Source organism: Leptodactylus fuscus, chromosome 1 (genome assembly GCF_031893055.1).
Source record: "Leptodactylus fuscus isolate aLepFus1 chromosome 1, aLepFus1.hap2, whole genome shotgun sequence".
In the NCBI taxonomy this organism is placed as follows: domain Eukaryota; kingdom Metazoa; phylum Chordata; class Amphibia; order Anura; family Leptodactylidae; genus Leptodactylus; species Leptodactylus fuscus.
In genome coordinates this window covers 126,743,458-126,756,381 of record NC_134265.1, presented here as the reverse complement: position 1 = coordinate 126,756,381, position 12,924 = coordinate 126,743,458, and the positions used below count along the sequence as shown (strand labels likewise).

The following is a 12,924-nucleotide window of genomic DNA, read 5'->3' as shown; positions in this document are numbered from 1 at the left end:
TGCCAAGAGAGGGACACCTACCAATAGTTATATATGCTGCAAGAAGACCCTGCCTCCTCGTGACATACTGTCCTGTACTATAATCAGTACAGGACAGTAAGACACTGGAGACAGTCCGGGTAACACACGGACCGGTTGTGTGAATGTAGGGTAACATCTTTCACTTAATGTCCGAATATAATACATAAAAAGATATCTACCCATCTGGTCTGACTATTGATAAAATGTGCAGTTTACAAATATGGCTATTGATTTATCTAGATATACTGTTGAAGAATATAACCACTTACTGAATTCCCCCCTCCACTGCCAAGTCATTCTGCGTTGACAGGTGGCTCCGGGCTTGTTGAAGTCACAAGCTGCACAAGTCACTTCATCAACCATGGCAGAAGGCTGAAGAGACAAGGGAGAAATGTAACGTTTCGCAAATTAAACAAAAATGTTTACAAATAAATAAAAAGGTTGCAATGCATACTTTTTCGTGACCTCTTACTAACCTGCAAACGATTTGTGAGAATGATATTGGGATACATGGCACCCACATCCAAATGGTAAATGAGTGGACACTCAATTCTATTTGGCACTTCTTTTAGAGAATTCAACTTCCTTTTAATCTCATCACAAACCTAGGTAGAAATTCAGTTAATCTATCATTTTAAATTTAGAAATAGGCACGAATGCATTGCACATTTTTTAGAGCCCATGCTTACCTCCTGGAAGTTTGTGACTTCATCCATTGGAACCTTCTCCTCCTCTTCTATAGCATGACGGAGCGTCATTTCTACACGCTGCAGAAGAAAGTCAAAGGCAGCAGGGTTCTGAAAGATACCGTAGGACACAAAAGTCTTCAACTATGTTATAACGAAGCCCTTAATTATATATATACAGTATCAGTGAGTTATATTGTTTATGTACATGTATGTATATAATGTGATATTTATTCCCTACCCGCTGCAGGCTTCTGATTTTCATTTGCGACCTTCCAAAAGTTGGAATTTTTTATTTTATTACCTTTCCTAAGACCTTGCGACTAGGAGGGTAACACTAGGAATAACAAAAGAAGTTGGCGCTGCCTCTGTGCTATACCATCTCCAAAGACAGTAAGCTAGCCAGTTTGTACCACCGCAGTTGGAGAGAGAAACGAATAAAAGAATTTAAAAAAAAAAAACAAGAAAATAACGAACCAATAACAGCCCAAGTCAGGAACAACAGGAAACAAGGGTAGGATCTGTGTCCCTCAATGAATACAACAAAAAAAAGGGTTTTACAGAGAATAGTTATCGATAAAAATTTGTAGAAAATATTTTGCTTTAATCAAATTTTTAATTGTAAATTTTAGAGCCCAGAGGATCTGATCATTAATGCACTGCAATGCATTTTAAAGTCACGGCACTTCTATTACATTCTACACAGAGTAGCTGATAGAAGTGTATGGTAGACAAGCCTGGGAGCCTTCGGTAAGCTCCTGGCTGTCATGGCAATGGTTTGGAACCAGCGATCCACCCTAAGGGCAAAATCACGGCCGCAAAATAACGCGGCGTATATGATCCTAACTCCCATTGAAATGAATGGGAGCTTTTATGGCGCGCAAACTCTGACATGCCGTATACATGCCAGATCACGGTGCACGTTACATCGTGTGAATGCACCCTAAAGAATAGGAAAAATTGCACCTCAGTCAGCTTTGACCAAGGCAAAGGGGGGGGAGGGGGGTTAATGCCCGTCATCAGCGCAGGCATTGCCTTCAGGTCTCCGCTGTATTATACCACAGATACCCGTCGGCTATGGCAGCCACTCAGCTGATGAGCAGCTAGCTTAAAGTACTATTACAGTACAAGAGTAAGAGGGTTAACACAAGAGTAAGGAGTGAGAGAGAATCTTCTGTATTTACTGGAGAACCCCTGTGGTTGTGTCCCTTCTGACCTTGGGTCTTTTAACGGCACTCTCTTTTGAGGATTGCAAACTTATAACACAAATAAGGTTTATGGCTCTAACAGCTATTACGAAAGAAGTCAGCCCAGACATAATAGAAGGGGCTATAATACAAACTAGACTAGATGCAAATCGTGAATAAAAGGGGGTGCCGCTTGAGTATGAGCCAGGGTTTATCTTACTACAAAAACTGTTGAAGCCAAAAGAAAGTCACATCTTTGGAGACTGTGAACACATGGATGATGGCCATCATTCTTCCAAGATCTAAATGCGATAGGTGGTGGCAGGGTGTATCTGAGGTGCATGGACTGTGTTGGGGTGTAATTTATGCTCAATTTCCAGCCTGAGAGAGGGGAGAGAACAAGATCGAGCGATATGGTGAATTAACCCCGACAGCTGCACTAATATAACGTCCTAGGGCTGTTCGTATGCGACACATGTACTACCCATCATCATTGAATAATGAGCAGTTTAGATCAACACTGCACAGTGATCAGCTTAACACGCATACAGCTTGAGCAATTCACAAACTGTGTGTACAGACAAATTTCCCTGTATAAGACTACAAAATATTACCTTGACCGTCACAACGAACTCACCATTTTAAAACGGCAAGGAATATCACTACGGAAGACACCAGACTCCAAAGCTTCCACGTGTCCACCCACATAAGTCTCAGAATCCAACACATGACCATCATTCGTCAATTTATTGAACACGGTTTCTTGTTTGTTAGGGAAGATTATATTTGCATGATATGCCTGCACCATTAGCAAAGCCTCACACAGAGTTCCAGATCCTTTCCTTAAAACCTAAGTACAAACATAATAGTAAATGAAACAAACAGTAAGGTGAAATGCAGTACTGTACATCATCATAAAGTTTTAGCAATAATTAAAGGGGTTGTCCCATAGCAAGGATCCTATCTATACTGCTAGTTTATGTGGATTTAAGACTTTTTCTAAATACATTGCTTTATCAAAACTGCTTTGTTTGGCCGCTATCTTAATTTATTCACTTCATGGTTTACATGCGTTTCTATGACCACGGGCCCCCGCACCATGGGCTTATCTGCTCAGTCCCTCAGTGACGTAGCTGCCTGCTCTCGGGGGGTGGGGGGTGGGGTGGGGGGGTGTTCTGAGTGCTGGAAGCAGCTCTGAGCTGCGTATGTCTCAACGAGCTCCTCAGATAGGGGAGGGGGAGGTGAGAGCTCTGAGATTTTTGAACTTTTTATCTCCTGCTCCTCCACTTATCAGCCAGTTTAATTGAATTTGGCTGATAAGGGCTGAGATAGGGAGTCCGATATCTCTGTATGTATTACAAACTGACTCAAATCCAGCTCTACTACATCAGCTTCATACTGTGGTAATGCATTTACAACCAATCCCTCATTACGGACTACAAACATAACAGATAGCAGAGCAAGTGAAACCCCGCCCAACAATGTGCCGAGAAAACCAGGAAGTAAAGAGAGCACAGAGCCTGCAGGTTGGTGAACAAGGGTTATGGGAATACCCCTTTAAATATTACAATATGCAAAGTAACTATTTTACCTCATCTGGCTCCATAGGAATAATCGTGCAGAGAGCAAAGATAAATGGATGGACATACTTCATGTACATATAATAAGTTGCCACAGCATCAGATACTGAGTATGTGGCCAGGACCTAGAAAGTAATCACAGGGGAGAAGAAGAATAGTTTTAAATACTTAAACTACACATATATAACTAAACCACTGCCTCAAACAGTCTCACCTATATCTATGACTGCTCTTACTGCACACTCATGAAGAAACATAGAATTATATCCTTAAAGAGATTATAACAGTGTGACAACTTATCCTATTTCCACAAAAATGGAGGTGATAATTTGTCAATTTAGCAAAAAAACCTTTAACCCCTTAACGACCGGCCCATAGGGAATCTACGTCGGCACTGACAGGTCCTTCCTGACTGCCCTATAGGAAAACTACGTCGGGCAGTCAGGGAAGGATTCCCTGTCAGTGCCGACGTAAGTGGAGCGGATCTTAGCTGTATCTTACAGCTAAGACCTTGCTCCATAACCCCCCATCGGAGGGGTCTCCGATGGGGGGGTTTTAACCCCTTCAGTTCCGTGATCAAACATGATCACGGAACTGAAGCGGTTCCGTGATGGTGCCGGCGGTATCGGCACCCCCCGCGGCGAGATCGGAGGGTGCCGATATACAAAACATGGAGTCTGGGGTCTGGCCAGTGACCCCAGACTGCCTGAGCCTCCATTACCTGGTTGATCCTGCCCCCAGTACTCAGGAAGCCAAGCGATGCGTCTACATCGCTTGGCTTCCTGATACAGACTGGAGACACGTGCAGCCTGTGTCTCCAGCCTGTAATACTGATTCAGCAATGAAATCATTGCTGAATCAAGTGTCCTAAGAGGGACACATAAAAAAGTGAAATAAAAAGTGAAAAAAAGTGAAAAATAAATAAATAAAGCTTTTGAAAAAAATGAATAAAGTTATAAAGCCCCAAAAGTCTCCTTTTTTCTATAGAAAATGAGTTATGTAAAAAAAAAACCTAAAAATTAATAAAAACAATACATATTTGGTATCGCCGCGTCCGTAACAATCTGTACAATAAAACTGAAATATTATTTAATGTATACGGTAAACGTCGGGGGAAAAAAACGGAAAAAACCCGCCGGAAGTAGTGATTTTTCACCATCTCACCTTAGAAAATATGCTATAAAAAGTGATCAAAAAGTCATATACACCCCACAATAGTACCGATAAAAAGCGCAGGTTGTCCCGCAAAAAATAAGCCCCCAACCAACACTGTCCACGGAAAAATAAAAATGTTACGCCTCTCAGAAGGTGGCGATGCAAAAATCACTGATTTATGTCCCCAAATGTGTTTTTGTTCTGCAGAATTAGTATCGCATAAAAAAATACTATAAATGAGGCATCGCCGTAACCGTACCGACCCGCAGAATAAAGGCTACATGTTACTTATACTGTACGCTGCATGGCGCAAAATTTAAAAGGGAAAACTCAATGCCAGAATTGATTTTATTTTTTTAAATCCAGCAAAAAAAGAGTTAATAAAATGTACTCAATAGATTGTAAGCACCCAAAAATGGTGTCATTACAAAATACACCTCATACCGCAAACAACAAGCCCTTATATGGCCACGTCACCAGAAAAAATAAGAAAATATAGCATCTAGCAATGTGAAGACAAAAACCCGCAAAAATCGCCAAATCATTAGACTACAACTGGCTGCGGCAGGTAGGGAATATATAAGCTGTGCCAGCGTATATCAGGGGACACCCCATATTTACACCTTATGAAGGAACAGACACCAGAAATGACCCCCAAAGTGACCCCCAGAGTGACTCGACCAATCATAGGAGCTACTGGGACATAGTAGAGAATTTGGTGTTTGCAATGTCCTCCGCACCGCTTATATATTCCCTCTTCGCCATCCGCTGTGCAGTCACGTCTGGGATACTAATACTCACTACACTCCCTAATAAATTCTTTGAGGGGTGCAGTTTTCAAAATGGGGTCACTCCTTTGGGGAATCCACTTTTCTGGTACCTTACAGGCTCTACAAACATGACATGGCGTCCAGATACCAAACATCTGAATCTGTACTCCAAAAGCCGCATCGCGCTCCTTCCCTTCTGCGCCCTGCTGTGCGCCCAAACTGCAGTTTATGCCACATGTATGACACATGTATGACACTGGTGTACCCGTTATATCGGACGTAATGTCATATGTGGGTATAAACTGATATTAGGGCACAGCTGGACACAGAAGGGAAGAAGGGTTATTGGGTTTTTGGAGCACAGACGGTTTGGTTTTTGGATGCCACGACACTTTTGTAGAGCTGAAACGCCAGTAATGTGGAATCCCCTGATATGAGACCTTATTTTGGAAATTACACCCCTGAAGGATTTATCCAGGGGTACAGAGAGCATTTTTAACCCCTAAGTGTTGCTATAACTTATTATCCATAAATGAATACGAAGCTGATTGTGAGAAGTGAAAATACCAATTTTTCCAGGAATACGTCATTTCAGTGCGTAATATGTTGTGTCCGACTTGTATCAGAGATGAACGCTCTGAAAGCTGTTGTGCCCGGGATACCCACTTAACAGTTTTTGGAGTGTGTATCTCTGCTGACATAAGTTGGGCACAACATATCAGATACTGAAATGGCGAATCTCTGGTAAACTTCATTTTTAACTTCTCATTATCAGCCGCAATTTCATTTCTGGAAACCAAATAAATGCAACACTCAAGGGTTAAAAATGCTTGCTACGCCACTTGATAAATCCCATCAGTGGGCTAGTGTCCAAAATAGGGTGACATGTCTGCAGATTCCACTTTATTGGCAATTCAGGGTCTTTGCAAAAGTGATGTCCAAAAACCAAACTGTGCTCCAAAAACCAAAAATAGCGCTCCTTCCCTTCTGTGCGTGGCTGTGCCCATACAGCCATTTCTACCCACATATGGCATTAAGTCCGTTATCCGGGGTACACCAGTGTCATACATGTGGGCATACACCGCCATTTGGGTACACAGCAGGGCGCAGATGTGAAGGAGCGCTATGTGCTTTTGGAGTGCAGATTTAGATTGTTGGTGTTTGGACACCATGTCACATTTGCCGAGACCCTAAAATTGCCCCTACAAAATGGGGTCACTTCTTGGGGAATTCCAGTTTACTGTCACCTCCAGGGCTCTGCAAAAATGTCATGGCGCCCAGAGGGTCCCTCTAAATCTGTACCCCAAAAGCTAAAAAGCGTACTGCTCCTTCCCTTCTGAGCCCTGCTGTGTGCCCAAGCAGCAGTTTACACCCACATATATAATTTTTCAACCCCCGGGATGGCCCCTTAATAGTTTTAGGAGTGCAGGTCTCTGATAACACAAAGTGGGTGCAACGTATTGGGCACCGAAATGGCAGATTTCTTTCAAAATTTCAATTTTCATTTTGTACATTAATTTTTGGGAAGCATTTTTAGGCTCAGAGTGATAATACACCTTGATACATTCTTTGACAGGTGTAGTTTTTAAAATGGGGTCACATTTGAGGGGTTTCCATTGTATTGGTACTTTAGGGGTTCAGCAAATGCGACATGGAACCTGAAAACTATTCCAGGAAAATCTGCCCTCCAAAACCCAAATAGCACTCTTTCCATTCTGAGCCCCACCATGTCCCCATACAGCAGATTATGGCCACATATGGGGTATTGCCGTGTTCAGGAGAAATTGTGTAACAAAATGTGGGGGGCTTTTTCTCATTTAACCCCTTGTGAAAATGAAAACTTTGGGGATAAAGGGACAATTTAGTAATTTTTAACCTACACATCCCAAGGTTAGTAAAATCTGTGAAACGGCTATAGGGTCAAAATACTCACTATACCCCTCAATGAATACCTCAAGGGGTCTAGTTTATAAAATGGTGTCATTTATGGGGGGTTTCAATTGTTTAGGTAACTCAAATCTTGTTTGAATGCGCAATGGGCCTGAAACATTTGGAAGCAAAAATTGTGTCTTGAAATCCAGTTGGTGCTCCCTTCTTTTTGGGCCCTACTGTGCGTCCGTACATAGGATTAAAGCCACAAAGTGTACATTTTTGAACACGGGAGAAATGGGGCCATCTATTTTGGGGTGTTTTTCTTTATTTTCATGCCTTGTGTGTAAAAAAAACTGCCTTTAAAATGACTCTTTTGTGTAAAGAATATGACAATTTTTTGTTTGACACAAATTCTTTTAAAACCTATGGGGTCAAAATACTCACTATACCCCTCAATGAATACCTCAAGGGGTCTAGTTTATAAAATGGTGTCATTTATGGGGGGTTTCAATTGTTTTGGTAACTCAAATCTTGTTTGAATGCGCAATGGGCCTGAAACATTTGGAAGCAAAAATTGTGTCTTGAAATCCAGTTGGTGCTCCCTTCTTTTTGGGCCCTACTGTGCGTCCGTACATAGAATTAAGGCCACAAAGTGTACGTTTTTGAACACAGGAGAAATGGAGTCATCTATTTTGGAGTGTTTTTTCTTCATTTTCATGTGTTAGGTGCAAAAAAACTGCCTATAAAATGACACTTTTGTGTAACAAAATGACATTTTTTTGTTTGACGCAAATTTTCTAAAAACATATGGGGTCAAAGTACTCACTATACCCCTCAATGAATACCTTAAGGGGTCTAGTTTATAAAATTGGGTCATTTATGGGGGTTTTCAATTGCTTTGGTAACTCAAATCTTGTTCAAATGTGCAATGGGCCTAAAATATCTGCAAGCAAAATTTGTGCTTTGAAATCCATTTGGCCCTCCCTACCTCTTGGGCCCTACTGTACGTGCGTACATAGGACTAAGGCCACAAAGTGTACATTTTTTAACATGGGAGAAGTGGGGTGATATATTTTGGGGTGTGTTTCTTCTTTTTGATGTGTTGTGTGCAAAAAAAACTGGTTTTAAAATTACACATATTTGAAGAAAATGAAAATGTAATTTTTTTCATCATTTGTAATAATTCTTGCAAAACAATATTTGTTTGATCAAAATGCTCACTAAACCGCTCAAAGATACCTGAAGGGGTCTAGTTTTACAAATTGGGTCATTTAATGGAAGGTTCTGTCATTATGTCACCTATTCTTGTCTGCAAACATAGCTTGGTACAGGAAAAAATCACAAACTCAAAATTTCCAAAATTTGCTTATAAACTTGATAAACTTCTAAATTGTCTAAATTACTCAAATATGCTAAAATTATTTCAAATATGCTTGAAACACAAAAGGAACATTTGGAAATATATAACTAGTAACTTTTTTGCCCTGTATTATTGTGCATATGTCAGATATCGCAGCTGAAAATGGAAAACATTGTAAAAATTTCAAAATTTTCAGCATTTGCGAGTTTTTTAATAAATTTACACAAGTTATATCAGTCTAATTTTACCTTCTCAGTAAAGTACAACATGTCACGAAAAAACAATATCAGAATCGCTTGGATGCGCTATACTGTTACAGAATTATTCACTGATAAAGTCACACAGGGCAAATTTCCAAAATTTGGCTTGGTCATTAAGGTCTAAAATAGGCTGGTCACTAAGGGGTTAAATCTCTTAAACCAAATATTAAGAAATCACTTTAAGACTGCTGAAGTAAAGGGGTTTTCAAGCTTATATGACTGAGGACCTATCCTTTGGATAGGTCATCAATTGAAAATTAAGTGAGGAGTCAACATCTGGGACCCCCACAAATCGATAGAGATCACAGTGTTCAGATAAGTGTTGCCGTCTCCAATCCCAGCACAGTACACTATAGAGTGGCTGTGCTTGGTTTTGCAACACAGCCGCAACAGGCCATATGACTAATGAAAGTGCATTGCATTGCCTGTGAAGTGGTGCTCACAGACTGCTGCTGTCACTTCAAACTACTGAGTCGCGGAGATCTACACCTATGATCCAAAGAATGGATCAATCTTCTAGGCCCAGAAAACCCCATTACAACTACAGATAATTTCTAAATAAACTAGACTGTGGCACAAATATTCTAAAACTTTACCATTGATCCCTTTTAGATTCTTTAACCTTTCCAACCAAAAAGATTATTTGGCTGACTATGACATTAGGTTTTACTGACCCATTTTATACCAGGCCAGTTATTTCCTCATGCTTACGTCATGTGAAATAAAATTAGATTCAGGCCACATGCACAAGAATGAGTGTGCAGGCCAAAATTTTTATAGCGAAATGCACTTAGATGACATTAAGTACCTTCAACCCCCCCCCCCCCCCCCCTCCATTGACTTCAATGGAGGTTCTGTTCTGCTGTCTTAGAGCAGGATAGGACCTATCCTATAATCATCAGAACAGGGCATCAGACTCCCCATTGGACTAGCCTCGGCCTGCACACGCTGTTGTATGCATGATGCCTAAAGCTATGGAGGGGTTTTTATGCCTCATTCCCACTGGTTGTCAAAGAGATTTCATACTTTATTGGCTGCCTGTTAAGGGTCCTGGGTGTCTTATCTATTATTAGTTATTAATTAAAACCAACATTAGATTTATTTAATAGTTTAGTGTTTTACCTGTGGCTCTTCAGTAGCCATACGACACATCTCCTCAGGGTCCAGTTCTACTGGGTCATACCCTAGTTTAGCCTTGGCAGCTGCCTTTAGGTTATGGCTTCCAACAGGAAGGTAACTATCTCTTTTTACCCACCTAAATAAATAAATAAATAAATAAATAAAATAAATAGTCTATATAGCCAATAACATTTACTAAAAGAAAACAAATCTACCACCACATGGCATCATGGGAGTATTTACACAGTGAAATCACTGACTGATGAAGAGATATTCGGGTACGTACCTGAGACAATCCATGTGAATACAAGAAGGAGACTTGTACTCCCCTTGATTATCTTTTTGAAAGCCAATCTCTTGCAACATGTTCATACCATGAACTGTAGCACGAGCTTCCACAAAAGGCCTAGAACAGATGACAAAAATATAAACCACCAGAGTCCATCTACATGACCCACTTTTGAACACAAGACTATGGAAGAGAAATTTTACCAATCAAAGAAGTCTCCATTGTATGTCACAATTATACTTGGCTTGGTTTCTTGAAGGTGCTCAAACCAACGCTGAATCAGATGCGCCTGGAAATAGGTAAAGGAAATTGAAACTTTTTTAGTTACTTGGCCACCATGTTCCTCATGTGTTTTAAATTGCATTTTATTCTAAAACCTTAGAAGCACACAATTACAAGAGCATACATTGCTTTATAAATGTAATTAAACCACACATGCACATGTGTGGTTTTTGAGGCATCAAGTGTTTATTTCAAGCAGCAAGGCCCGTTTCATTATGCTACATTTTCCACCAATTGGCTTGGGGTGGGCATCATCTCAGGAGGAGTGCATGCTCAACATGGGTAATGTTCCCGTTTATATTTTTATATTTGTGTATACTGCATTGTCTTTACAGTCCATGTGAAGCATGACGGGTGTATATTTTTTTGAGGTGATGTAAATTGCCTCAGCGGTTTCTGAATAAGTCCGTTTTTTATTCATATGCTAATTAGACTGGGTGCACGATGTATCGTGCACCCTCTATGCTATTGTTTCCTATGGGTGTATACAGCACAGGCTGCTGCTGCTGCTGACTCAGCTTCCTGTTTGCACACACACATAGTAGATAATAGCAGAGACGAGTGCTGCTGGGAACTTCCTGTGCTGGCTGGAAGCTCATTAGCATATGAATAAAAACTGATTATTCAGAAACCACTGAGGCAAGCTACATACTAAACGTAGGTGTGGAATAGACTTTCTAAAGCCTATGCAAGGGTGTGATTAGTTAAAAATGACTTTTCCCAATGATAGAGCCCCTTTAACACCATCTTTTTTTAACCTGAGTATTTTATAGTCTAATAAAGTTGTGATTTTCATAATATTTTCCTCTAATCTCACCTTGTTTGGTTTTTGTTTTCATATATGTTGATATTTCTGAGTGGCTTAGTAAAATTCTCAGTCATAGTTATAAGGCACATGATGTTTAGCGATTTAAAGGTTTATTATTTTTGTTCACTTAGGAGTGCCCTTTCATTCTTTGCTATTTATTTTATCTCATTATTTCAAGCAGCAGCAAGGCCTATTTCATAATGTCATACTTTCCAACAACAGCCTTTAAGAAAAACTGAAACAGTAAAACTGCACATGAAAATGTGGATTCGCTTCCGTCATTTACTGGTGGGTGGGAGAGAGAACTGGGGACCTCATTCCCTCCTGATGTGTGGTCTTCGGCATTCCGTGCATGTCATACTTTCTCTATATCATGCAGGGCGCAGGAGACCAATTTTAAGATACTTTCCAGATGGTATCGAGTTCCAGCCCTCTTGCATGATATCTACCCCTCCACCTCTGGTAGGTGCTGGAGATGTCTATCCGACCGCGGCACGATGGCACACGTTTGGTGGGGGTGTCCTCTATTACGCCCTTTTTGGACTGGGGTCAGGCAGGTTATTCGGCAGGTGACGGGGATTGACTTGGAGGACGACCCGGCCCCGCTTCTTCTTTCCCTGTTCTCCCGGACGTTTTCTAAACCTACCCGTAGACTTCTCGGATTTTTGTTGGTGGCAGCGCGCTCTGTCATTCCCAGGTTGTGGAAGTCCACGACCCCTCCCTCGCTCATTTGCTGGCTGAATGAAGTGCTAGCTCTTCGAACGATGGAGACCCTGGTTGCTGAGCTCCGACAGGATGATACTAAGCATCGTCAGACTTGGGCCCTTTGGAACCATTTTTACTATTCTGCCGACTTCCGTTCCCTCTTCCCTTCTGTGTCCCCTGTGTAGTGTCCCCCTGTGCGTTTTGTCTGCTCAACGTGTTCCTACTCCCTATGATACTTGATTTCCATTTACTCTGAGAATTTTGGAATGTGCTTTGTTCTTCAGCTCTGCTGCGCCAGAGCATTTGCCTGTTTTGGTTTGTTGTTTTTCTTTATTGGTTTTTCACCTTGTAACCCCCCTTTTTTTTTTTTTTTCCCCCCGCCCCCTCCCTTCACCCCTACGTTCCGCCTTTATTTGATTCCTTTGTTTATTATCCCCCCCCTTCCCCCCACCTTTTTATTTTTCCCCGGTTTTGTAAAAATTTGTAAAACTTTCAATAAACTTCTAATGTTGAAAATGTGGTAATGTAACCTTATTTTTCCCATGATAGACGATTGGATAACTATTGCAATAAAAAATGTAATGCATCCAAATAAATGTGTGTCTAAATAGTTTTTCTATTTATGTGTTCATCAATGTGTAACACAGAGCCATTCAAGTGTATGGGAAGTACAACACTATACCCAGAGAATTTAACAACAAAAAAAAAAATAAAATAAAAAGGACTTCTAAACAAAACAAAACAAGGTCTCGCCGTTTCTATTGTAGCAACCACTGGTGGTTCAGCACAAACCTATGTCAACATGTCATACGTTTCAAGAAGTAAATTAT

The 12,924-nt window shown here is 40.8% G+C and overlaps 1 protein-coding gene across 1 annotated transcript in view; it reads right to left on the bottom strand.

The window, feature by feature from the left end:
- The window catches only part of POLE (DNA polymerase epsilon, catalytic subunit), a 55,132-nt gene that overhangs the window by 30,654 nt on the left and 11,554 nt on the right, over positions 1-12,924 (bottom strand). The window contains exons 11-18 of the mRNA XM_075276674.1: positions 10,503-10,588; positions 10,297-10,416; positions 10,014-10,146; positions 3,486-3,599; positions 2,532-2,744; positions 711-818; positions 498-626; positions 291-393 (exon numbers count right to left, since the gene is read on the bottom strand). Coding sequence (XP_075132775.1) covers positions 291-393; positions 498-626; positions 711-818; positions 2,532-2,744; positions 3,486-3,599; positions 10,014-10,146; positions 10,297-10,416; positions 10,503-10,588 — 1,006 coding nt within the window. The remainder of the gene's footprint in view (positions 1-290; positions 394-497; positions 627-710; positions 819-2,531; positions 2,745-3,485; positions 3,600-10,013; positions 10,147-10,296; positions 10,417-10,502; positions 10,589-12,924) is intronic.